This window comes from Cavia porcellus, unplaced genomic scaffold (genome assembly GCF_034190915.1).
Source record: "Cavia porcellus strain 051 isolate PalLab524CR breed Dunkin Hartley unplaced genomic scaffold, mCavPor4.1 scaffold_28, whole genome shotgun sequence".
Lineage (NCBI taxonomy): Eukaryota > Metazoa > Chordata > Mammalia > Rodentia > Caviidae > Cavia > Cavia porcellus.
The window spans coordinates 44,649,675-44,675,710 of NW_026947511.1; the positions used below are offsets into that span (position 1 = coordinate 44,649,675).

The window sequence follows — 26,036 nt, forward strand, 5'->3', positions numbered from 1 at the left end:
CTTGCACTCTCTTTGGTACCCTCCTGGTTACAGATGTCAGGAAAGAGTCAAGTTATCAGTGGAAGAGCAAGCAAGGGGGTTTCTATGCAGACACTGAGGAAAGTGCAGAGAATCTGAATTTTGAATTAACAACTAGCAGCTGAGCCTCTGAGAATAACAGTTTTTCTGATATAATTACTTTCTCCTGAGAAAAATAAGGGCTTCCAAACAGTGTGAGGTAACTCACAGTGGGCTAATTTGCTTGCCCGGAGGAAACTAATATGTTTTGTCTGGTTTTTTTTTTCCTTCAAAATCTGGCATTTAAATGCATCTGCTACAGCAGGCTGTGACATGTCATTTGTGGCAGAGGAACTTGGCCGCCCAGGGCCTGGCTCATCTGGATGTGACCTGGCTTCCCGGTAGAAGTCAAGGGCGGGGCTCCCCTCACAGTACACCCTACTTTAAGGCTGCTCTTTCTGAGCAGGATGGTACCGGAAACTTCTGCTCAAACAAAGTCGGATCCACGATGCCGCATTGTTCTGTAGCAAGTGAATTACAGCCTAAATTCCACCATTTGTTAGCAGTTGAATAATGACTACTTCCCAAGGCTGCTTTAATGCCTGGTTGAACAAAAAAACAAGCAAACAAACAAACCAACCCTTAACCTCCCAGCACTATATCCTTCAAACAAGCCTGGTGAAAATGTCTTTGTCTGTCTGACTGGCACAGCTTTTACTGGTGAAGTCACCTGTCTTTTGGTCCAGAGACTTCTGCCATGCATTCGAAGTGTTCACAAGGAGAGCTCAGGTTTGTCCATCCTGCTGATCAAGACCTCTGTGCGTGAGGCTGACCCAGGGCGGTCTACCCAGGGCAGTCAGTCTTCCGTGCTGGTTGGAGCGTGCTCATCAGAGTAACCGTGCCTCTGCTGCTGCTTAAACATTGAATTTATTGTCATAAATGTGTGTTTTTCTTATTAAAAAAATAACAGTGAGGGAAAAACTACAACAAAATTAGGGTCTCTCTTCCTGGGAAGCCAACTCCCGCTGTACCCCAGTGTACTCTCCTTAGAGATGGAAAAGCACAGGTGGCGGGAGAAAGAGGGTCCCACCCAACAGCCAGTTCTCCAGTTTCCTGTGTGATATTTGGATCAGTTCACATCCAAGACCAAGGCAATGAACAAGATAGAGACTTTTTTTTTTATTGTACTAACCCTTAAACCCAGGGCCTTTGCACTGAGCTACATCACTAGCCCTTTTTTGAACTTTGGGGACAGTCTTGCTAAGTCACTAGATTACCCAGAATGGACTCAATCTTGAGATCTGGGAGACTGCCTCAGTCTCCCAGAGATTATAGGTGTCACCACCATGGTCATCTGGGGACACTTTGGGAGAGCCTCAGGGGTGGATATGGGAGTCAAAGTGTGTTACACAGGAACAGCTGATGGAGCTGTGGTCATTGTCCTCAAACATTTGAAGAGCCAGTAGATCTTTTGTGTTTTGCCAGACAGAGTGGAAGAGAGACTTCAGCAGGAATATTTAGAAGAATGTAGGTAGTGGGTGGTAGGTGGGCCAGAAGGTTTTTGGTGTCTAAAGATGCCACTCTCCTTGTTCCCGTGGACAGTGGAGAAGTCAAGTGGGAAATTAACAGCACCACCGCGGAAGTGACATGGCCCCACTTCGTGTCTGTCCTTTTCTGCATTGGCTTCCAGGTTCCTTAGTAGACGACGAGTCTCTCATTGGTGTCCTGCGAACCACCAAGCAGACGGCAGCCGAGGTGAGTGAGAAGCTCCACGTGGCCGCAGAAACCGAGATCAAGATCAACATGGCCCAAGAGGAGTTCCGGCCGGCAGCCACCCGCGGGAGCATCCTCTACTTCCTCATCACCGAGATGAGCATGGTCAACATCATGTACCAGACGTCGCTGGCACAGTTCCTGAAGCTGTTCGACCAGTCCATGGCCAGGTGCGACCCCTGTCTTCACCCCCGGGGCTCTGAAGCTGAAACTTACAATTTTTGTTTTGATTTCTTTTGTTTTCTTTTTTGATTTTTTAAAAAATCGTTTTGAGGTAGGGTCTTGCTATGCCATTCAGGCTGGCCTTGGGCTCACTTTGTAGCCCAGGTGGGTCTCAAATTCGCAACCATCCTCCCGCCTCAGCTTCCTGAGTGCTGGGATTACAGATGTGTGCCACTGTGCCTGGTTTGTTTCTGTTTCTTGAAGAAATTGGGATGGGTTTTTTTTCTCTCTCTCTTTTTTTTTTACTTCTTGGATTTTTAAAATGTATTGCAGATCTGAAAAGTCTCCGCTCCCTCAGAAGAGAATCACCAACATTATCGAGTACCTGACATATGAAGTTTTTATCTACTCCGTCAGGGGCCTGTATGAAAACCACAAATTCCTCTTTGCACTCCTCATGACCTTAAAGATTGATCTGCAGCGAGGGACAGTTAAGCACAGAGAGTTTCAGGCTCTCATTAAAGGTACAGTGTTCGGGATGTGGATGTTAGAGGACATTGCTTCTGACGTGGTCTTTTTTTTTTGTCTTTTTCCTTTTTATCGGTACCGGGGATCGAACTCACGACTGCCTGCTTGCAAGGCAGGCGCTTATGCCGCTGAGCTAAATCCCCAGCCTCCTCTGATGTGGTCTTGATGTCCTCCAATCCTGTGTCTGCGATCCATTAGGGGAACTGTGTCCTGATGAACATTTAATTCATCTCATGCCTTTCTTTTTCTGGTGTCCATCAATTTTTCTCTGGTTACTGAAGATTCTGGTCTGTACTAACCTGTGATTTTTTAGTTAAATATTAGATTTGTTCCTTGTTGCTTATGCTTAAGAAAAAGTAAGGCCTGTGATGAGATTTCTTAAAGAAAAAAAAGAAAAAGAGAAAATTCCTTCCACATGAGCAGCATCATGATCTTTGTATTTCCTATTTTAAGTTTGACTGTATGTATTGCTTTCCTATTTAAGATGAGCGGTATTTATTGAGCATGCCCTGTGTCGGAGACATCACAATCAGCTAGTCATTGCTTTAAAAGAAATAGGAGCCTCTTGAGCAAGGTTAAAGATGTTTTTCAAAATAGCCCAGATCTAGGCAGAAGAACCTAATTGTTTTAAGAGAGCTAAGAAACACAGTGCTTTGTCTTAGAGGCGGGAGCAATTACGTGGTAAAACCCAGCAAAGCTACTTCGAAAGTACACCTCTGCTAGCGAAGTGTGAACCCGAGGGTTATTCGGTGCCTGATGAATATGTTTCCGTCTTTTTCTTAATGCTGTTTGCTCTGTGTGTATAATTTAACGCACTGTCCTCTAGCTAGCCGCACAGCCCTCAAAAAGTGGCATTCGAGCTGCATCCTGGAAGGAGAGGTTGAAATGAGATTACTCTGTACTGAAATGGGGAAAAGCCACCCATGTAGAGCACGATGAATCAGTGGAGCTCATGGGCCCTTCCACCTTAGGAAGAGAACACACTGAGAAGGGGCCACCTGTGACCCGTGGGCGGCCACTGCTAGGCACTGAATCCGCCACCATCTCCCTGACCTCACACTTCCCAGCTGTCGGACCTGTGCAAAATGAATTTTTGTTGTTTTGAAACCACCAGTCTATGATGTTTTGTCACCTTTGCGACCCCATCTCATAAAACTAGAGAGCTGGGGAAAACCAGATTGTACATGGCCAAGAAAGCCAGCGAGAGAAGTTTGGGTTTAATTTAGTTGGCAGTCGGGAGCCATTGAATGTGTTATGAGCAGGGACGTGGCATGAACAGAGCGGTGCTTTAGGGAGATTGATCTGGAATTGCATGCTAGGTTGATTGACCGCTGAGCTGATTATGCTCAGCGGTAAAACAGTGTTTTGTTTGGTTTTTGAGAGAACTAGTTTACCGTGTAGTCTGTTTAGTTTTGAACTAGCTTATATTTTGAGTTATTCTCAAGAGATGGTGTATTCAGCTTTCAACGCTTTTGACAAAGTTAACAAATATGGCTCTTAGATGATAGATTGGTTTTTTGTTTATCTTTGTGAGCTCTATACTTAAAACAGGTACTTCTCACAGCAGCAATGTGTGATTTCCCGAGAGTCACAGGCCTTACCTATCAATCACCCCTTGTTTCTGCATTATTTGTAAGGTGCCTTTGACTTTGCTCTGCCCTCTACAGTATCAGAACACTTTGAAAAATGAAATGGATACCAGGGGCAATCCTGCATTATAGAACTATGGAGATACCTGTTTCCTCTGCCTGGTGACGTTAGAAAGGCATTACCTGTCTTTAGTCGTAGACCACGGATAACTAGACACCTTGGGGGGTCTTCTTGTGCCTTCGGGAGACTGGATCTGGGTCTCCCAAAGGATGTACAAGAAGCAGATAAATGATATAGAAAGAACTGCAGATGTTTATGTGGCTCTTACTCTGGGCCAAGACTGTTCTAGGAGTTTTACATAGATTATTTAATCCTCACGGCAGCTAACCTGGTGGATGTTTACCCATTCGCTATATGAGGGACCCGAGACAGGTAGTGTTTCCTGTCCAAGCGTATGCAGCTAGTGAGTGGTATAACCCGGGTATCTGGGGGAATCGGATGGCTGGTAATTATTCTGGGCTGCTTTGGGTAGCATGGTGCGTTTGAAAACATACCAAGTCAGTTTAGCCTTCTTCTCCTGGTGCTCCAAAGCTTATGGTTGCTTGACATTTCTTTGGAAACAACCAGCGAGGATAGGGATGAGCTGGTCTCTGAGGCAGAGAGGGGGCTCTGGGCAGAGGACAGGTGGCTGTCAGCAGTGGTTGCACCTGCAGTCTCTTGCACCAGGTTGCAGGGGGCGGGGCAGGGAGGGGAATGTGCCCTGGATGTTTTGAAGTTGCTGCCTTTGGAGCTGCTGACCCTCGAGTTCTTCCCAGTGGACCAGAGGAGTCTACATGAAAAAGTACCTCGGCTCATACCGATTTGAAGGAGGATGGTAGACGGGGAAGCAGAGGTCCAAATCCTCCCTGTCCCACCTTTTATTTATTGCCCAGTGGTTTGTTTGAAAAGTGGAGAGTTTGATGAAACATCTAGAATCACTGTTTTGCATGCATCTGAATTAAATAACAGGGGAGCTTGGTTATGATACAATGTTGCTAAAGACATTGTAAATATAATCATGTATTTCCTTGGAATATGGCCACCTTGGGTATGTTCATTTGACTTGTAATTTGCTTCAAAACATGACCTGAGTCAAAAACACGTTCTCCACTAGCCGACCAGCTCCAGCGGAGCAGGGCTGTGCTTGGTTTTTCTTGTGCATCCTCCCCAGTGCCTGGCTCTTGTGGCTGCATGCAAAGTGCTCAGTAAATGTTTATGAATAAATGATTTGGAAACCAGTCACCCCTTAAAATCTCTAAGATGTGTGATATCCCTCCCTTCCTTCTCACTTCCCCCGTTCTTCTCCCTTTCTCCCTCCAGCCCTCCGTTTACCTATCCATTTATTTAATTTGGTAAGAAATAGTATTGAATATCAAACTTCTGGGAGACATGACAGACTAACAAGTCATTATGAAAACCGCACATGAAAAGATCAGCCTATTTATTCACTGATAACAAAATCTGTAAATTTCAGGTTGCTAAAAAAATTTTTTTTTTTGTTCCTGAAGCAAATAACCACGACCACCTGAGAAAAATTCTTTGCAGGGAAAAATGACAAAAGGTTGCTGTCGTATTTTATAAGATGGTGCAAATCAGTAAGTAAAACACTAAGGCCTGAAGGCAATGTACCTGGGAAGATCACCGCCTTTTCTGTAATAAGACTATTTTCCAATTTTCCCATCTTTTATGTAATGTGGTTCCCTCACTTTTATTATTTGGAAAATACATGTCCGAAAACGAAGTACAGGCTGACCTGATTCACACCGTGTGATGGTAACTTTCCCCAGGGGGTGCGGCCCTGGACCTGAAAGCCTGCCCGCCCAAACCCTTCCGCTGGATCCTCGACATGACCTGGCTGAACCTCGTAGAGCTGAGTAAACTTCCGCAGTTTGCAGAAATTATGAACCAGGTAACAGAGCATTTGGATCTGTAAACCCCAGCACACCCCTGCAGGACATTTTAACTGAAGCCTCCTGGCAGAGATTCCTCCCTGACAAGGACGTCTAGACAGGAGTGTGGCAGTTTAAGGCGCTGTGGCAGTCTAGGGGACACGGGACGGATGGGCCTCAGAGGTAACCTTTTCCCTACAGGGTGTTCCTTCCCTCCCCTGTGGTGGGCGTGGGATGTTTTCCTTGCCTGCCAGAGTTGCGATCAGAAGCTGATGCAGTGAATGGACCCTTTCTTTGTAGCATAATGATCTTTTTAATTTTTTACTTCTGCCTCCAGTTAAGTAATTTGTGCACATGTGAGTTGGGGACAAATGAGATGAAAGTCCCTCTTTAAACACATCAGTCATTTTAGCGGTGAGCATATAAAATGCTCAAAGTGGTGAATTAGGTACTGATTACTTATTGTAGTTCTTTCATATTTCAAGATGTAAATTGGTCATTGCAAATTTGTTACCGAGTCAGCCATCAATGGAAAGCAATTTTGCAGCTCGCAGGATAGCTATTTTTCCCTTGGGTCTCTTGGTTATAACTAGGGGTACTGATGGTGCCCGTGGCTTCCCAGCGTCTGGTGCTGATAATCATCTCTTTTGTGTGGTTGCTGGTGGTTGGCACATTAGATGACAGGCTGGCAGAACCACATGCTGTGAGCTCTGATCCCTTCCTGGGGACCCACACTAGCAGTGACTCTTCAGTCATATTTTGAAACTTTTGTACAGACTCCTTCTGTTCAGCCACGGTGGGGTCAGAGCGAATTGGATGAAGTCCGTGGGCTCCATGGAGGGTAGAGGTGGATAGTAAACCTTGTTTCATATAGAGCCCCACAGGAGCCTCCGGAGTCCAGGCAAACCTTGGGTGAAAATGATCTGGTGGCCTGAGAATGAATCATGGGCACCCTCAGACATTGCTGAGGGGGAAATCACTTAGAGCCAGTGCCCTCTGCTGGTGGGCTCTGTCCGGAGACTACTGCTGTCTGCCTCTGCCAGTGAACGGGCGGAAGACCCAGAGGTGCAGAATCTGATAGCTATCACTGCTCACTAGGAAGCAGGTGCTTCGCTCAGCCCTTGAAGAGAAGTGTTCCTGACTGCTCTATAGATGAGAAAGACTGAACTCCAGAGAGGTCCTGTCATTACCCAAGTCACACGGCCAGTACGTGGCAAAGCTGTAGCTTGCCCTCATCTCTTCCCGTGCTGTCATGAGTTACTTCTCCCCTCCTACTTTTACAACCCTGGTATCCCAGAAGCGGGGGAGAGGCCATTCCCAGGAGCCTGCAGGAACTGAGTGGCGACCTGCCATCCCATGGCCATTGCCGGGCTGGCCTGTATGCAGGAGGGAAGGGAGAGGGTAGAGCAGGCTCCAAGCCGAGTGGCTTTCAAGAACAAAAGGAAAATAACCTTGAGCTGCAGCTGCTCTGGCCACAGCATCCCAGGCCAAGCTGTTTAATCCATGGAAATGTTTTCTGCCCACAGGTGAGGCAGTCGTAGGTGGAGGAGATGGAGAGCAAGGGGCTGGGGGTTACCGCCTGTCATGGGTGCAGCCTACTGACCTCCAAAGCACTCGGTTTTGAGTCCAATTAGCAGGGGAAGGTTAGTAGGCTGGGAATGGTCACCTGATTTCTTGTCGCACCTCTCCCTGCATGGCCTCTGTGTTGCCTGCAGGGGGCGCAGTGGCGGTAGTAGATAGGCACCAGGGTAGCAGGAGCAGGTGGGTCCCACCCAGGCCTTCCAAGCAGCATGCAGGCAGCTAGTTTGAGGGCCTCCACTCGGGAAGAGCCTCTGAGTCTTCAGGAGAAAGACAGCACTTGTGAAACATTTCAGAAATCCACTTCTGTTTCCTAGGGCCCTGGGGACAAAGCTAAAGCAATAGAATCCCCGAGTAACTCTTCTGTTAGCGTCTGCACCCTCTGTGCTTCCTATCCGATGATTTGGCCACACAGTGTGTGATGTGGGGCCACTTCCAGCCTCCCTGTGCCTCATTGAGAAGTGGGAGTAACAGAAGTGAAGTCTGTCCATAGGTCTGCTTCGTGGCCTTTACCTTGAGCTCTACTGTGGGGGTTTAAAAAAGTGCTCACAAGCGCATTAAGAATCCAGCTTGATTGTCACGGAGACTCTTAAAATTTCTGCAATCTGTAGTGACAGCACTCAGGCTGCAGGGGGCGCCTTTGACTACCTTTGAAAACCAAAGCCCCTCCCCGTGCTCCTAAAAGGATGTTTGAGACCAGCTCTTGGAGGTACTTTTGCCATTCTTAGATTTAAGGTCTCACAGGGGCTCGGAGAATTTACTAGGAAAATAAAAATTTTGATTTTCTCATCTGTTTCTGTCTAAGTAAAGATCAACATTCAGAAGTTCTTTTCTTAGAATGGCCAGTGTTGGTGGCTTTCTAATGATGCTAATTTTGTACCACCTGGGTGGCGAACATTTGGCGAGGTCTACAGACATTTTTAGTGATTGAGATTTAGGGGAGGGATGCTATTGGCATCTACTAGGTCAGAGTCCTGAGATGCTGTTAAATATCCTATGAGGTCCAGGATGGCACCCATCACTAAGAATTATCCAGCCCTAGAAGTTAGCATCCCCAAGGTGAAGAGGCCTCACCTGTGTTTCTTCCTGCCTAAGCATTTCGTGTGATTGATGCATGATCCTAGCAGAAAACCTTTGGAACAGTTTTTGCCGTATCTACAATAGTCAAGTCATTCATCCTGAAGAAAGCTGTAATGTGTGTGGTTTTGTGTGAAGAGTATGCGCCTGTAGAATAAGGACCCTCTAAGTTCATTCAGAATGTCCAGTACATTCCAGTCACATGTGACTCGCTGATTGGTTTGTATCTCACAGATATCACGCAATGAAAAGGGGTGGAAAAACTGGTTTGATAAAGATGCTCCAGAGGAAGAAGTGATCCCGGATGGATATAATGACTCGCTGGATACTTGCCGAAAGCTTTTACTTATCAGGTGAGAATAGGTTTTATCAGACCTGGGAGCATCACTTGACTTATCATTACAGACAGGGTGAGTTAATTTCACTGTGTGCCCATATAACTGCGATTTTATAAGAGATGTGTGTGCTTCCAAACTGTGGTTTTAGGAAGAGAGGTCTAGAATGCTGTATCTTTACAATGTATTAATGATAGTGCTTCTAGCAAAAATAAAAGCTTTTATTATTCACTTTATTCACTCACTGATGGATGAATCACTTCGTTGAATGTACTTCTTTAAAAAGTAGGATTCACAGAGCAATTAATTTATAATTTAAGATTCAATTTCATTTGAGGAAGAAAACCAAGAATATTACACTAAAATATATGAATACCATTTTGGTTACTAAAAGGAAAAGTTTGAAATGGATGTTGAGGGAGAGTATTCCCCTCCCCTCTCACTTTTCACATTTCCTTGGTTCAAAGCCTCAGAGCTCTACTGAATTGGAAAAATCAGCCTGTCTGTCTATGTGTCTGTCTCTCTCCGTGTGTGTGTGCATACATGTATGCATGCTTGATCAATGGGTAAGGTGGAATGGTGGCGTTAAAAGAGATAAGACACCCAAGAGAATAAAAGATGTAGATTTACTGGGGTGGTTTTTGTCTTTCCTAGTATTATATACCTGGTCTTCCACTTAGAAGAGTTTGTTCCTTTTGGGAGTGACCTGAACAGCAGCAATAGTAATTTCCTGTTCTGCGGAGTGGGAGAGGGCTACTGCTTTGGGGGAACAAATGTGTCTTTGTCATTTTAAAATTGGAGTTCTTTTAAGTGAGTAGTGTAGTCTACAATCAATTAGGAATCTGTAGAGCTTATCTGAGATGTATCAAGTATCGAGTGACACTTTAAGAAAGCCCTTCTGGGACTCTTCAAGGTCTGGGAGTTTGTATTTATAGTCCCGCGCAGGAGTTATCGAAATTCCAATAAATTAATTCCAATCTACTACTTCCAGTGCAACCCACGGCAAGAATAAAGGCACTCAGGGATGTGTGTAGTCGTGGGAGCCAGGGGGTCCTAAGCCCAGCTAGAGCCATGGTTAATCAGAGCGAAGGCCTTGACCCAGGACTGGGCCCGGGTTTTGTTAATTCATACAGAGAGGAGTGGCTCAGGGTGAGTGACTGAGGGGAAGTGGGGAGTATGTGAGTGCTGTGAGCTGGACTAGGTAGGCAGCCTGACAGGACCTCTGCAGTATGCAGAGGGAGAGAGAGACAGAGACAGAGACAGAGAGACAGACAGAGAGAGAGAGACAAACAGAGATGCAGAAAGAGTAATCTGTGTATCACAGACTGAGTATTTGTGTTTAGGGGTTGTGCGTGGGCTTCGATGTGTAATCTTCATGCCCTGAGATGTTGAAGATTCTTTCTCTAACCTCAGTCTCAGTGGACAGTGTGGCTTTCCTTAGCCTAGCTTGCGCCTAGGACTTGGGAGTGGTTGACAGGACCTCACTGACCTGTCCGGTTGCTTTAGTACCTCAGCTAGACCCGTGTGCATTGCTTAAAGCCAGCTGAGGTGGTAAAGAACTATCCTAGCCAGCTCTGTGCATATCGGTATGCAGAAGCAGGGCCAAACACTCTCTTTCCAGGAGAGCTGTCCGGGTGGTCCTCTACAACACTCGTGCCTTCAGGTGCAAACTACTGTGCTGTGCAGGACACACATGGTGTGACATAAACACTTGCTGATAGCAGACGGTGTGGCAGGCAGGTTGGTCCCTGCTGGCTGACAGAGCTGGCAGGAAGCCCTGCCCTGTTCCTGCTCCGCCCTACTCCTTGCCAGTGCCTGGCACCAAAACTGCTTGATTAAATTTGTGCTCATGCATCCCTCTTCCACAGACCTGCTCATGGGAGAATATGCGTGTTGCCCTCTGGCTAATGAAATATGTGTTTGGTATATGCTCAGAATGAGATGGAGTAAAAATAAACACGATGAGTTTATTTCCTCTGATGTGCTCTCTTTTTCTAGGTCTTGGTGCCCAGACCGTACTGTTTTTCAGGCGAGAAAGTATATCGCAGATTCTTTGGAGGAGAAGTACACGGAGCCAGTTATCTTGAATCTGGAGAAAACTTGGGAGGAAAGTGATACACGAACACCCCTGATTTGTTTCCTGTCCATGGGATCGGATCCTACCATTCAGATTGATGCACTGGCCAAGAAACTGAAGCTCGGTATGATTAGCAACCTGAGAAATGTAACCAAACCCTCACGTTTTTGCTCTGAAGTTTGCCTTTCATAACATTAGGACTGAGTTTTTAAGGATGCCTGTAAAATTTAGAAAAAATACTATACTGCATTTATCCTTTAAACCTCTTAAAGTAAGGAAGCAATATGGGTATATTTGAGCAGAGAGGAACATACTTACCTGTATGCTGTGGTGTTTTTTTCTTTTTTATATTGTCAGCAGATACCACATGGATATACTGTATAGACAGCAGATTAGCAAGAAACAAAATTCTATGCTGTTCCATGTCTATGTAAAATCATCTCAAAACGTATATTTGTTACTACTTGAAAAAGTGTAGCTGCTGATGTAACCCATTGTCACTCGGGATTCATTCATAGCTTCATTCAGTAATGAGCTAGTGCAGACCACCTGCTAGGTTAGAGGCACAAGGATGAATACAGCGGGGCTAGGAGAGACAAACACGCAGATATGTGCTTGAAGACGATATGAGAAACACTGTGATAAGTTTCTCAGCTGTGGCTGGTCATAGAATTCATAGCTACTCAGATTGCCTGGGAAAGGATCGTAATATAGATATATAGATATTTTGAAAAATAAGGTTAAAGGATTTAAAGTTTTTTAAATTACCAGGTAGGAAACAGATGGAAAATTATCCCAGAGAAAGGGAACAGGGTAAGGAGTTGCCAACCCAGAATCAGTGGCAGCAGTGGCTGAGGCAGTGGAATTGCGGGACAGAGAGGTACAGCTCATCTTGACAGGCCTGAGTGTCCCTGTAAGGGAGACCGTTTATCGGGGACATCACATCCAAAGGCTGTTGGCGTTATCTTCCCAGATCTTCTGGGTTCTGCTCTCTGTAACTGTACTTACAGAGTTCATTCATTATTCATTCATTCATTCAGGTATTTATAAAGATTATAAGAGTGGTTGATTATGAGTCACTAAAACTGTGTTATAAACTAAGCCTTACCCTGAGTTCCTTATCTAGTTCACTAAGTTGACTGAGACATGCCCAGGTGCCTGCCACCTTCCTTCTGCATTCTGTCTTTAACTTGTGGAAACGCATTCTGCTATCCTTCTCCGAACATGACACACAAGCGTTTCTCACCCTGACCTTGGTCTGTTCCTGCAGCAGCACACTGTTCTGTGTTCTGTAAGCTTTCACACGGTGCCAAATGCAAACAGGTTCCATATACCACTGGCGAGGGGTCATTAACCATCTTTAGCTTTTATCACTCTGGTGTCTCTTTCTGCTCACAGCGGCTTCTGTGTTCTATTTCTCTCTGCCTTTTTTCTTTATTGCCACAAGTCATTCTTTTCCACGGTGCAGAACTCACGGCCCTGGTGGCTGGCTGGCTTCACTACTGCCAAGCTCAGCACAGTCAGCATCCTCAGGGAACACCTCTAACACCTGAGGGTTCCAAGTCCAGATATCCAGAGAAGTCACTTATTGGCTTAGCTTTGGTCACATGTTCCTTTCTGGACCAATCGATGAAATGTTACCACAGACGTAAATTCATAGCAGAAACCACATAGAACTGGAATAGGGTCATTTCTTAGAAAGGGTACCACAGTTAGAAGAAAGCATTTCGTTAGTTCTGATTTCAAATACAGTTAAGCCCCTGACTTATGAAAGAGTTCTGCTTCAGGGTAATGTTAATAAGTTAGAATCCTTCATAATCTGACAAAGGGAGCCTTATATACCTTTGACACAAATCTACAATGTAAAGCATAAAAACCCAAATACATTCATAACTGTATTACTGTGTCACCTTAAAATAATGCTGTTGTCTCAGACAATGGTTTAAGAACAGAATTAAGAGTTCAGGATCTCCTTTGAAAGAAATCATAACCCTGACAGCAAACACATACAGAAGTCACCTTCTGTATTGTTAATCTGCTTTGCTTAGCAATTTGATGATTTCCTTTTCTTGCTACTCCTTTAGTTTTTCTGGCAACAGTGCAAGCTTTTATTGGTAACTTCATTAGGAGAGTGAAACAGAGGGGATTGAATTTTTATACTGAAGGACCCAGTGAACTTCATAAACAACTCTATTGCCATATCATATTTAGCAGTGAGAGAAGATCTTCTGTCTGCTGCTCTGGCTTAAAAGTCTCAAGGATAGCTGTGAAAATTAAACTACTATGTGGACCAATCAGCACATGAATCTAGCATCAACTATTAATATTTAATCTGGAAGACTGGGTAATAGATGACCATAGAATGCTCTAGGTGAACGAGACTAAAAGCCTGGAGACCCAATTGCCTTAGCAACTGGGGAAACCAAGACGTGGAGAGGAGGCCCCAGAGCTAGTTGGTGGCAGATCTGATTCAGGACTCCTGGGCTCCTGAACCCCACAGCGTTGGTCTCAGTGGCTTTTGGCTTTTGTTTCCTCCCACTGATTTTGCTAGCTGGCTTAATCAGAGACCTGACAGGAAGTTGAGGGTGGGACAGAATCAAATAAATTTTTGTAGGAAAAGAGAAGGAAAACTTGTAGTTACGGGCATTGTCTAGCACTGGCCAGGCTCTGTAGAGAGAAGCTCGGAGTAGCAAAGTTCTCCAGGTCCTGGGAACCTGGAGAGGGGAGAAAGCAGGCAGCTCCAGGACACTCCCTGCGAGGAGCTGGGTGAGAGGGGTGGGCCTCAGGGAAGGACTCCAAAAACGAATGACAGATGGCCCACAAATAAATAGAAACCCCCACGTAGACAAATTAGCGGGGAGAAATGAGCACAACCCGCATAGATGAAATGTTTTAAATAGTGAGAGAATGGAACTCTAGTAACTGGGAAGATCTCATCAGGTTGAGAAGTCTGTAGAATAATACAGATTTTCAAAATTTTCTCAGAAACAGTAGAAAATCCAGACCAGTAATCAAAGTGAGAAAAATTAAGCAGTTTTAATCTTTGTTTTAAAATACTACTGTAGCAAAGCTTTCTGGGCGTGGGGGACTTTGGGGTGAGTCCCTTAAAAACTTCCAAAGACTTTCACATCCTGTGTTCTCTTCTAGAATATAGAAAAATGGGATACATTTTTTCTTTATTAACATTAATTAGCCTGGTAAGCAAGAACTGACCAAGACAGTAATTACATAAAAGAAAGAAAACGACACATTGATTCTACTGATCAACAGAAATACAAAGTCCTTTATTTGGGCGGGTTCTTTTTGAGACAGGGTTTTGCTGTGTAGTTCAGGCTGGCCTGGAACTTGAAGCAATTCTCCTGCGTCAGCCTCCCAAGTGCTGGGATTATAGGCATGCACCTCACCTGCCAATAAAATCTTAACTAAAATACAAGTAAGGAAAACGCAATGGAAAATTTAAATGATAACGTACAAATAAGGTGTTTTGAGGAGGTAAAAATCCACAGGTGAACGTCAGAAAGATGCAGTAGGAATAAATCTCTTTAGGACTAGGATGGAGCTTGAGTCCCAGCCCCAGAATCACAAAGTGAAGAAGAACAGAAACAAAAATTTTCCCAATGATAAGCAAAAGACTTTTCCTTAAGCTGTCATATCATATTTGATAGATGCTTACAAAGCATCTTATAAAAATTCAGCATTTAGATTTGACTTTTAAAAAGTAGGAACAAAAGAATAATCCGTGCAAGTTGCAGCGTGACTTGGCGAGTGGCTAGAGACAGACATATCCGTTAGCGTCGGGCGTAAGACAAAGATGTCTGCTGCCGCCCAGTTATTTAGCATCATTGTACAAGTTACGGTATTGTAAGAATCATAAATAAAAGATATATCTATTGGAAAGGAGGAACAAAAATCATCATTACTCTCAGACAGTATAATTGTCTCACTAAAAAACACAAATAAATCAGCTGAAAAACGATTAGACTTAATAGGATGGTTCAATAAGGTGACTGGTCACAAAAATAAATATATAAAAAATCAATGATGCCTTCTTGTAAGATAAAAATGTAAAAATCCCATTAACTATAGCAATAAAAATGAAGCAGAAATAATTTTTAAATACCCATTTGAAGAAAACTATAAAATTTTCTGACATGAAAGTTAGCTAAAATAAATGGAGAGGTATCCCACATTCTTGATATAAAGGTTCAATATTGTAAAGATGTCAATATTCTCTAGATTAATCTATGAATTGAATGCAAGTCTAATTGAAGTTCAAGGAGCATTTTTCCCCTCCTAATTGGATAATAGGGAGATCTTAGATCATTTAGAACTATATGTGAACAAAAATAGTCAATAAATCTTGAACAGAAAAAGAATAATGAAGATCCAGTACTACCAAATTTTTAAAAACTTTATCAAAGGGCAGTTTAATTAGTGTGTTACTGGCTTCATAGGAAAACAAATCAATGGAGCAAAATGAAAGGCCTAATAAGGTAGACTGTAGTGTATATATATAAATAGTTTATAATAAGACTCACATTTCAAATCTGTAGGGAGATAAGAGATTAGCCAGTGAACAGTGTGGAGACAGCAGGTTAGTGTTAGAAAAATGTAATATCTTTATTCATATTAAACTCCAAAATAATTTCTGGATTGATAAGGATATTAAGAGCTTCAGATTATGCTGTAAAAGAAAAAAAAGAATATATTAGTGATGTAATGTTAAGTGATGAGGACTTCCCTAATAATACCAGAGTCCCAAACTAGACTAATATAGGTCAGGTGACTGCATAAGGTTTATAAACTTTAGGTATGTTCAAAACTCCATAAGTTAAGTCAAAATAGAAATGAAGATCAGAGTGTGGGCTGGGAATTATACCATCCCACTTCATGGAGAGACACTGGGAGTAAGCTCTATGTGTCATGTATGTCTAGAAATGTATCCTTTTCTTCTAGAGTTTCCAATTTATTAGAATACAGGCTTTCCAGTACTAATAATAAATATTATTTATAATAATTATTTCTCATAATCCCCTGGATTTTGGTGACATCTGTTATAATATCCCTCTTTTCATCTCTAACTGTATTGAGTCTTCTCTCTTTTGGTTAGTTTGGCTAACAGTTTACAAATCTCATTTATCTTTTCAAAGAACCAACTCTTTGTTTCATTGACTGCTCATTTTCCTTTTAGTCTCTATCTCATTAATTGCAGCTATGATATTTATTATCTCTTTCCTTCTGTTGGGTTTGGGTTTAGTTTTGGATTGTCCATGTTTTTCTAAGACCTCAAGGTGCATGATTAGGTTATTTATTTGAGAAGTCTCTAATGTGATGTTTCAATGCAGGTGCTCATAGCTATAAGCCTCCGTCTTAGAATGCCCTTGCTGTACCCCAGAGATTCTGGTATGTTGTGTTTCCATTCACACTTGTTTTTAGGCATTTTTATATTTCCTCCCTGATTTATTCAGTGACCCACTGATCATCCAGAAGTGAATTGTTCAGTCTTATGTTTGCAGTTTCTGACATTTGTCTTGCTGTTGATTTTTAGTTTCATTCCATTATCACATGGTGAGAAACAAAACTTATTTTGATGTTTTTGTACTTGTTGTTGCTTGCTAAATTTGTTTATGACCTAAATAAAATATGACTTGCTTTTGAGAACACGAGCTGCTTAAGAAGAATGTATATTCTGTAGTTGTTAAGTGGAATGTTCTGTAGACATCTGTTAATTCCATTTTGTCTAAAGTGTGTAACTCTCATACTTCTTTGCTGATTTTTTGTCTGGATAACCTGTCTATTGATGAGAGTGGAGTACCAAAGTCCTCACTATTATACTGGGATTCATATGCCTCTATATTGAGTAGTTTTTGTTTGTTGGTTAGTCGGTGTTTTGGGGGAGGATAAAATTGAGTGAACCAATGTTAGGTGCATAATATATTTACAATTGTTATATCTTTTTGGTGGATTGTTTCCACTACCAATAATTAGTGGTTTTCTTTGTGACATCTAGTTTTGTCTGCTTTGTCAGATGTGAGTATAGCTACTCTTGCTGGCTTTCGAGTTCCATTAGTTCCATTAGAAATATTTTCCCCATACTTTCACTTTAATATTTTCACTATTTATTTCTTTCCTAGTAAGGTGTTTTTCTGGCAGATAGCAAAGAGTTAAGTCTTGTTTCTAAAATTAGATCTGCCATGGATTTTAATTGGAAAATTAATACCCTTTACATTCAGAGTTATTATAAAGACATGTGCACCAATTCTTGTCATTTTGTTTTTCTACTGTTTGATCCTTTCCTGATTGTAATTGATTTATCTTTTCTGCTTGTTGTGGGTATAGAGCTCCTTTAAGTGTCTTCTCTGATGCTGGCTTAGTGGTCATGAATTTTTTTAGTTTATGCTTATCTAATGATAAATTCTTTATTTCTTGTTCAAATTTGAAGGTTATATTTGCTAGATATAGTAATATAGGTTGGCAATTATTTTCTTTTATGCAGGGCTTGAAATACATCATTTTATTTTCTCCTGGCCATAGAGAGCCAGCTCCAGGCTCGTCACAGTCTGGAGTTTATATTTGCGATCCCAGGGAAAAGTTATTGGAATTCCAGTTTACCACTGCCAGTGCAACGCATGAGGGGGCTAAAGAGACAAACACATGTCTATAGTTGTGAGGAGTCGAGGGGATCCTGAGTCCAGTCACAACAATGGCTAACCAGAACGAAGACTACCACCCAGGGCTGAACCCAGGTTTTATTAATTCCTGAAGAGGGGAGGGGCTCAGGGTTGAGAGACTGAGAGTGGCCGAAGTCCGAGACTGCTGGGAGCTGGGCCAGGTAAGAGTCACAACAGCACCTGTACAATATGCAGAGGCGCTGTGCAGAAAGAGCACCAGATTCTGGAGACAGGCAGCCTCTAAGTTTGGAGGAGTTTACATAAGACAGTTTGAGGAGGTATATTGTGTTTTTGGTCAGTTGCCTCAGATTTAATGTATGACTCTTTCGCCCTGAGACATCAGGTTATTTCTCAAGGCTCTGTCTCAGCTGACGGCACACGTCTCTCAGCCTATCTCACCCTTAGTAGTTGAGAGCCATCTGCGGGACATCACTGACCTGTGGCACTGCATCAAAGGCTACACATCTGCGCTTGGCTAGACCCATCTGCATTGTGTAAAGGCGATATCCTTGTGAGCTCTGTACATACAAGGGCAAGGTTTTGCCAAATGGAGACACATGTTCTTCTTTCCGGGAGAGCCACCCGGGTGGTCTCCACACCTGGCCTTGAGGGTTTTTGCCAAAAAGTTTGAAGTTGCCCTGATGGATTTGCCTCTGTAAGTGACTTAGCATTTCTCTCTGACAGCTTCAAATATTCCTGCCTTGTTCTGTCCTCTCCACGTTTTAACTATAACATGACATGGGGAGGTGTTTTCTGGTGGTGCCTGTTCCAAATACTTTCCATACCTAGATGTGTCTATATCTTTCCCAAGGTTTGGGAAGTTTTCTGTTATGACTTTACTAATAGATTTCTGTGCAATTAATCTGAAACTTAGCACCTTCTTCTATATCAAAAAGTCCTAGTTTAGTCTTTTAACCATGTCCCAGTGTTCTTAGGCGTTTTGTTCATAATCTCTTGGTTTTCTTTCCATTATTAGTATCTGTTTATAGTAATTTTTCAACCATAACTGCAAGCCCTCAAAATCTACCTTCTGCCTGATCCTGTCTATTGGTGAAGCTTTCCACTGGGCTTTTCATTTGACTTACTGCATTTTTAATTTCTAAGATTTCTGTTTGATTCTTCCTCAGAAAACCTCTCTCTCCTCTCTCTCTCTTCTCTTTCTTTCTTTCTTTCTCTCTCTCTCTCTTTCTCTCTCTCGGTGAGCCTTCATTTCCTGCATTGTCTTCCTTAATTCATTCAGTCATTTATCTGTATCTTCTTTGAAGTCATTCATCATTAAAAAAAAAAAACCAGTGTTTTGAATTCTTTGTCTGGCATTTCCTCTGCTTTGATGTCTTTGTATTATTTACAAACAAGTTATGAACCCTTGAAGGAGTCATAGTACCTTGTTTTTTCATGCTTCTTGTTTTTCTAAATTGAGATTTGTGCATGTCTCAGAGTGGATGTCTCTTTCCTTTTATGTGGGGGTCTTGTTAGCGTCCAGACTTTTTGAGGATGTGACCTGCACTGCACTCAGAGAAGAGAAGATGAGTCACAGCAGCTATAACACAAAGACAGACCAGATATCGACAAACAGTAAAACCCAGTGAAGAGCAGCAAGTGCACCACCATTAACAATAGAAAAAAGCAATAATAATATCAAGTAAAAAAGCTAAAAATATCAGTTAAAATAATAGCAATAAAGTAGTAGTAATAATAAATGGATGGTGGAGAATGGGAAAAAGGAAAGAAGTAAAATTCAAAAAGGAAGATGAGAAAACAGAAAAAAGTGATAAAAACTCAAAGAATAAAAAGAGTTAATGGAATTAGGTAAAAGTAACACAAAACAGTAACAAGAAAAAAAAAATACTGAAGAAAGGATCTGTGCAGAACGTTGCCTGCCTCCTGACACATTTCCGTGGGGAGAGCGCCTTTCAGAACCTACAGCACTGAAATCCACTAGGTGTGGGGGAGGCTAGTGAGTCACCCCGGGGCCTGCTGTGTTTCCAGACCCACTTAAGAACAAATGCCCAGTGCTACCCTTCCTGCTGGGAAGGGATCATTCAGTATTGTCTGCCTCAGGGCTGTATTCACTCCAGAGGCTTTTAGTACCTGTTTGGGCCCTTCTGTGAGCCTGAGCCTCAGCGGTGCCCAGCTAGCTTTGCAGCCTGAGGGCTTGTGAAGTGTCCCACTTGCTTCAGAGGCCCCTCTGCCTGTCCGGCAAACATCCCTGAGTTGTGCGCTTACAAGCAGCAGCGAGAGGAGCCAAGCATGGCACTGCCAGACCCAGCCCCCTCAGAAGCCCAAACAAAGGGCCTGGTCCCACCACTGAGGGTGGGGTGGCCAATCACTGTGTCCTCTACAGCTGGAGCAGCAGCCTCACCACCTAAAATTCTCAGGATGGTCACGACTATTCCCCTCTCTGCAGCTGTCTCTGTGGCCGTCTTCTGCCCAGTCACTGTGGCTGGTGACCCCAGGGACTCTGAAGTGTGGCTGTTCTATTCTGTTTCCCAGAGTACTCAGGTTCAAACAATAGAACCCTTCTTAAAGTGGCTCCGGACTGTGCTACTCTGAGATACAGCAGGCACTACAGGGGATTTCTTCTCCAAAGCGAGCCTGCCACATAGCAGAAGCCACATTCAGGGTAAGTCTCACACTGCATTTGCAGCTGGGGCTGGCGCTGCCATGCCATCATTTATCACTGGGTCTGGAGCCCTTTTTGGGCTGACCTTATGCTTGTGGAGTTGGGCTCCCTTTTTCTAGGGAGCCCAGATGAACATTTTGGAATGCATTGTTCTTTTTTTGTTTTGCTTTGTTTTTACATTATCTTCTATTTCTCCATGGTTTTTAGCTTTCCTGTTGGCTCTTTCTTGATTCCTGAAGCCCGACTTTCTTACTCCTCACTAAGTAGTTTTCTGACTTGATGCCGGGTCCTAGAGAGCCCATCATCTGCTGCTGGCTTCTGCTCTGCCCTGTTGGTCTCTCTATAGACACTGAGAAGTAGATTTTCTGGGTCACATGAAAATTCTGTTTAACTTTTTGAGAAGCTACAGGACCATTTTTCAAAGCAGCTTCCCCACTTTCCATTACCACCAGCAATGTGGGAAGATTACATTTTCCATATCCTTGCTATTGCGTGGTTTCCCCTTTTAAAAAGTTGATAGCCATCATAGTGGGAGTGAAATAGCATTTCATTGTAGTTTTGATTTACATTTCCCTAATGACTAATGGTCTTGAGAGTCTTCTCCTGTGCTTGATGGCCATTTCTTATCATCTTTGGAGAGTCGTTGATTCAGAGCCTTACCTCATTTTTAAATTGGGCTATTGACTCTTGGTTGTTGAATTGAAATAATCCTTTTAGATAATGGACACAAGACCCTTATCAGAAGTATAATTTTAAGTATTTTCATCCATTTTGTAGGATATCCTTTAATGGTACCCACTGAAGCACAAAAGTTTGATGAAGTTCAACTTATAGTCCTATTTTCTTTTTTCTTGCTTGTGTTTATGATATTATATCCAGAAAAACCATCACTACTCTCAGGTCACAAAGATTTACCCTTATATTTTCTTCTAAGAGCTTTATAGTTTCATTATTGACAATTATGTCTCTGGTTCATTTGCTTAATTTTGGTATGTTGTGTGATATAAAGGTCAGACTTCACTCATTTGTTGAAAATACTGTCCTTTTCCACACTAAATGGCTTTGGGGCCCTTGCTGAAACCCTTTTGACCATATGTGTGTGACAGTTTATTTCTGGATCCTCAATTCTGTCACGTGAGCTCTCTATCCATCTGTCTGTGTCTGTATCTCTGTCTGTGTCTGTGTCTGTATCTCTGTGTCTGTGTCTCTGTCTGTGTCTGTGTCTGTGTCTGTGTCTGTGTCTGTGTCTGTGTCTGTGTCTCTGTCTGTGTCTGTGTCTCTGTCTGTCTCTGCCTCCCCGTGTCTTGCTAGTCTCCTTGCCCCATCCTTTCCAAGTGCTGTCTCCAGTCCTCTGCTTTATTCATTTTTTCTGATCGACACACCAAGGGCCAGGCGTATTTAAACAACACAGGCTCATTCTCAGAAGTGACAGCAGAAGGAAGGCTGAGACCATTTCAAAATTAACTTTTCATTCCAATCCTGTTAAAAAAATCTTATGATGCTTCACCTTCTCCTGTGTTACAGAATGTAGGACTATCTCAATGGGACAAGGACAGGAAGTGCACGCTAGAAAGCTGATTCAGATGTCTATGCAGCAGGTACGTATCAAGGAGCCACTGTGCCCCTTGTGACTGTCCCTCTTCCGACCCTCTGACTGACGTAGGAACACACAGTGGTGAGAACCATCCGGTCACTGATGCTTGATCCCTGTTTTCCGTTTGTGAATTTTAATCCTCAAGCTAGCTTCCTCCTGACAGCCCACTGGGAAGCTTTCCATTTCCTATGATGAATACTTTGTTTTGTTTTCATTTATTTACATATTCACAATTTGGGAAATGCGTCTTCTGGTTCCCGAGGATGTAGCTCAACAGTCTTGGAACTTCATGATCAGTATTAGGAGGTAGAGCTTAAGAAGTGACAGATTGAGATAGTTAAATTTCAATTTGTAGTTAAAGACAGGCTTTCATTTTTTATTAAGGAGCAGTTTTCAGGCAAATAAGAAATACTTACGGACTTAATATTTAACTATTGATAATGATTCTCATTGGAAGTTGCAAGCTAAATGAAATATTGAGATACAGTTTTCATCACACCTAATAAATGGTACAATATACTAATTTTCTAGGAATGGTCTCTAAGCAGCCATCTCAGCTGTAATAAGAAACTGCACTATTTGTAAAATAAAATGAGATCTTGGTTTATTTTTAAGCTTTTGATCTCATCATAGCCATACAACTTTGGGACAGTTTTTTTCTGGGAATTAATAATTAGGGTTAATGGGCCAAAACTCTACTTGGGTCATCAAAATTTCAAACTCGTCATTAATTTTTAAGTGCTCTAAGTCTTAATCTTTACCACTTAATTAAATTCAATAATAAATTATATTTAGTTTATATAGAAACAATTATATAAAATCATTTCTACTCGATTCAAATGTTTCACTCTGTTGAATGATCTGACAGTTTAACTTTGGGCTCAGGTGATTTCTTTAGAAATTTTTTTATTTAAATATTTCATTCAATTAACATTCTTCAGACTACTAGGTTTTGTAAGTTTGAAATTCTATTTCTCATAGTAGGATAAGTATTGATAATAATGGTATTACTAAGGGGAAAATGAACAAATACAGCCAGGATGTCACCTTGAGAGATGCCAGATTTAGGATATTATAGGATGTGACACTGCAGAATGTGGAATGAGGAACCACAAAGTGACCAGGTCGAGGATAACACAAACTAATCATGAATTCAATAAAGGTAATTCTATCAAATTCGTATTTAATATAGCAGAGCTCAGTAAATGTGGTTTCAGGATGGGGTGGAAAGAGCAATAACAAAGAATAAGGTTTAGCATATCGGTAGGGAATGTCACCAAACGTGCTGTCTCCAGCTCTCTCACGAGATGGTGAATCTTGCTTTGTAGCTGTGGGTGATAGGAGTCAGTCTTCTTGGGCTTGGGGGAGTTGTACCTGTTTTCCCATAGGCAGACAGTTTAAGTCACCATTCCCACCATTAGATGGTGCACACAGTGTACTTATGCAAGGCTGTCCTCAAGTTCTAATTTCTGTTCTTTCCTGAACGGGAGTAGTAGCATATTGGCATTTTGAACCCTCCCAATTCTAAATGACTAGGTTGTACCAGTAGCAGGGGATCATATTGATAATACAGTTTAAAATGTGTATGAGTCCTCAAACTGGAATAATCAGATGCTCTAAGCAAACGTTTTTTTTTTAATCTGTGCATTTTGTTTTACTAAAATGATCACAAAGTGGTTTCAAGAAATAAATATGAGCCCTGTTTTTGGATACAGGGTGGTTGGGTATTACTGCAAAATTGTCACCTTGGCCTGGAATTCATGGAGGAATTACTGGAGACGCTAACCACCACCGAGGCCAGTGATGATTCATTCCGAGTATGGATAACTACTGAGCCCCATGATCGATTTCCAATCACACTGCTTCAGGTTGGTTTCTGTGAGATACAGGCCTTTTCCCTGACACACAGGTAATAGTAGCATAATCAACACCATCGAAAGATGGAAACTTTTGTGCCTAGGAGTCTGCACTGCACACATCTTACAGTCATTAGAATCCGGACCATGAATGTCCAGGTTGCACAGTAACTATTTCCACGAGAGGTCTAGGAGGGTATTAATTTATTCAGTCTCAGCTCCAATGAGTGTAATTAATTTCTACAATGCGGAATTTCACGCCACATTTTATGTGCCACAAGCATCTCATTGTCTGATGTGTCATAATGTCTATTTTATTCTTCCCACTAATTTATAGCAATGAAACAACTGTTTTCTTTTTGACGGCAGACTTCTCTCAAATTCACTAATGAGCCACCCCAAGGTGTCCGCGCGGGTCTGAAAAGAACGTTTGCTGGAATTAATCAGGACCTTCTGGACGTCAGTAATTTACCCATGTGGAAGCCAATGCTCTACACAGTAGCGTTTTTACACTCCACTGTGCAGGTAATCAGAGAGCAGTTGCACACTGAGAAGGTGCTAATGATGAGCCACAGCTTCAGTGGAGAAGTGGCGGGAAGGTGTCACCTGCTGCCACCTGTCACCTCGAGCTGCTTTCTTTCCCATTGTTGCCCTTTACCGCCTCTGACTTCCTAGGTCTTAGTTATGGATGTCATGAGGCTTCTGCCCTGACCATGAGATGGTACAGTTCTTGAGGGCAGATTTTCTTTTTCTCCTGCTGTCACAGCTGCACTGGAGCACAGTCAAGAGCTCAATAAACATTTGAGTATTGATCAGATTATTAAGAAAGGGGCTTGGGCCTGCAAGGGCCTGTGCCAGTCAGGAATTCTATGTGCATCATTTCATGTGACAGCAAAAACCATGTCTCAAGGTAGGGTGGTCACTACCTTCAAAATGAGGAACTGACACAGAGACCCTATAAGAACATGTGGCAGGTTAGGACAGCCTGGCCCTGATTGGTGGTGTTCTCTACTAGTCAGAGGGATGTTGGTGCTGGCATCAGTTCCTGGCCTCTTGGTTTGTTTTTACAAGATAATTAGTAGTAATTTAATAATTTTGATTATCAAACACTTCGTGGGATTTGTTACTGTTTTATCTTGTATCTTAAGGGTTTTTTGGGGGGCTGGTCAGGTGTTGTTTGTTTCTGTTTTTGGGCTTTCACACCAAACTAGATCCCTGGCCCTTTCTATTTTTTTTTTTTTTTTTTGACACAGTCTCATCAAGGTGCTCCTTGCCCAGGCCGGGCTGGAAGTTATGATCTCCCTGCCTCAGTCTTCCAGAGTGCTGGGGTCACAGGCATGCACCAACACATCCTGCTGTTGTGTATTTTAACTTTGTGTGTGGTTCTGTATTGGAAAGCTCTATGGTTTTAATGTGCTTGGTTTGCGCCTTGGTTTCACAGAGAGATAAAGAGTCACATTTGCCCTTCCCTGAGACTAGACAGGACAGAATGGACTACTGCCACATCCCAAGGGTCACGCTTACATTGTGCTCGGGAGTGTGTGAGTTCCCTCATGTTTCTCAAGGATGGAGGGCAGTTCAGAGTTCACTCCAGAAATGTTTAATAACCCCCTGGTTCAGCATTCCTGACACTTTCCAAGGTCCCACACTACCACCAGAAAGAGCTGTGGTGGCTATCTGTCTCCCAGCCCGGGAGAGTTACGGTCAGGTTACAGGATTTGTGGGTGGTTATTTTTACTAAGTTCCTTTGTGGCCTTTGGACCATAAATTACAGCTGGCAAGTCCCTGAGACCTATTTCATGCATCCTTGCTCGCTTTGCTGGACCTTATCACTCTAATACAAATACTGCTTTATCTCTGTTATTTAATTCCCCATTCACAAATCCTGTATTTTATGATTCTGTTCTCAGCAGTGATGATTCAACTTTTCCACCCTGCTTATCATGGAGAGCTGATGGGGGGTATTTTCCATATGGTCAGTGCAGTGACCTGTGTTTTTAGTGGCTATTGTTCAGCGCTAAACGCAAGAAAAGCAACAAGACTGTCGTGCAGTCATGGCGCTAAGGTGAAAAATATCTCCATGTTAGGGTTGGAAAGCCAATAGGAGAGTGTCTATTTTTAAAAAAAAAAAATCTCTTAAAAGTGTATAATAATGTGTTTGAAAGAGCGCTTCCCTGCGAGTCGGAAGGCCTGGATTTTAGCTTGCCATGCAGTCGGTCAGCAGAGTGAAGTTGGTCGGTGATGTCC

General features: G+C 42.7%; 1 protein-coding gene across 6 annotated transcripts in view; it reads left to right on the top strand.

Moving 5' to 3' along the window:
* The window catches only part of Dnah8 (dynein axonemal heavy chain 8), a 254,705-nt gene that overhangs the window by 174,023 nt on the left and 54,646 nt on the right, over positions 1-26,036 (top strand). For 5 of the 6 annotated variants that reach the window (XM_063238969.1, XM_063238971.1, XM_063238973.1 and 2 more), the window contains 8 exons: positions 1,688-1,940; positions 2,266-2,456; positions 5,877-5,998; positions 8,868-8,986; positions 10,967-11,169; positions 21,864-21,937; positions 23,649-23,801; positions 24,159-24,314. In XM_063238969.1, coding sequence (XP_063095039.1) covers positions 1,688-1,940; positions 2,266-2,456; positions 5,877-5,998; positions 8,868-8,986; positions 10,967-11,169; positions 21,864-21,937; positions 23,649-23,801; positions 24,159-24,314 — 1,271 coding nt within the window. Of the gene's footprint in view, positions 1-1,687; positions 1,941-2,265; positions 2,457-5,876; positions 5,999-8,867; positions 8,987-10,966; positions 11,170-20,209; positions 20,340-21,863; positions 21,938-23,648; positions 23,802-24,158; positions 24,315-26,036 lie in introns of those variants that run through there. The other variant, XR_010044105.1, reaches the window with a different exon arrangement.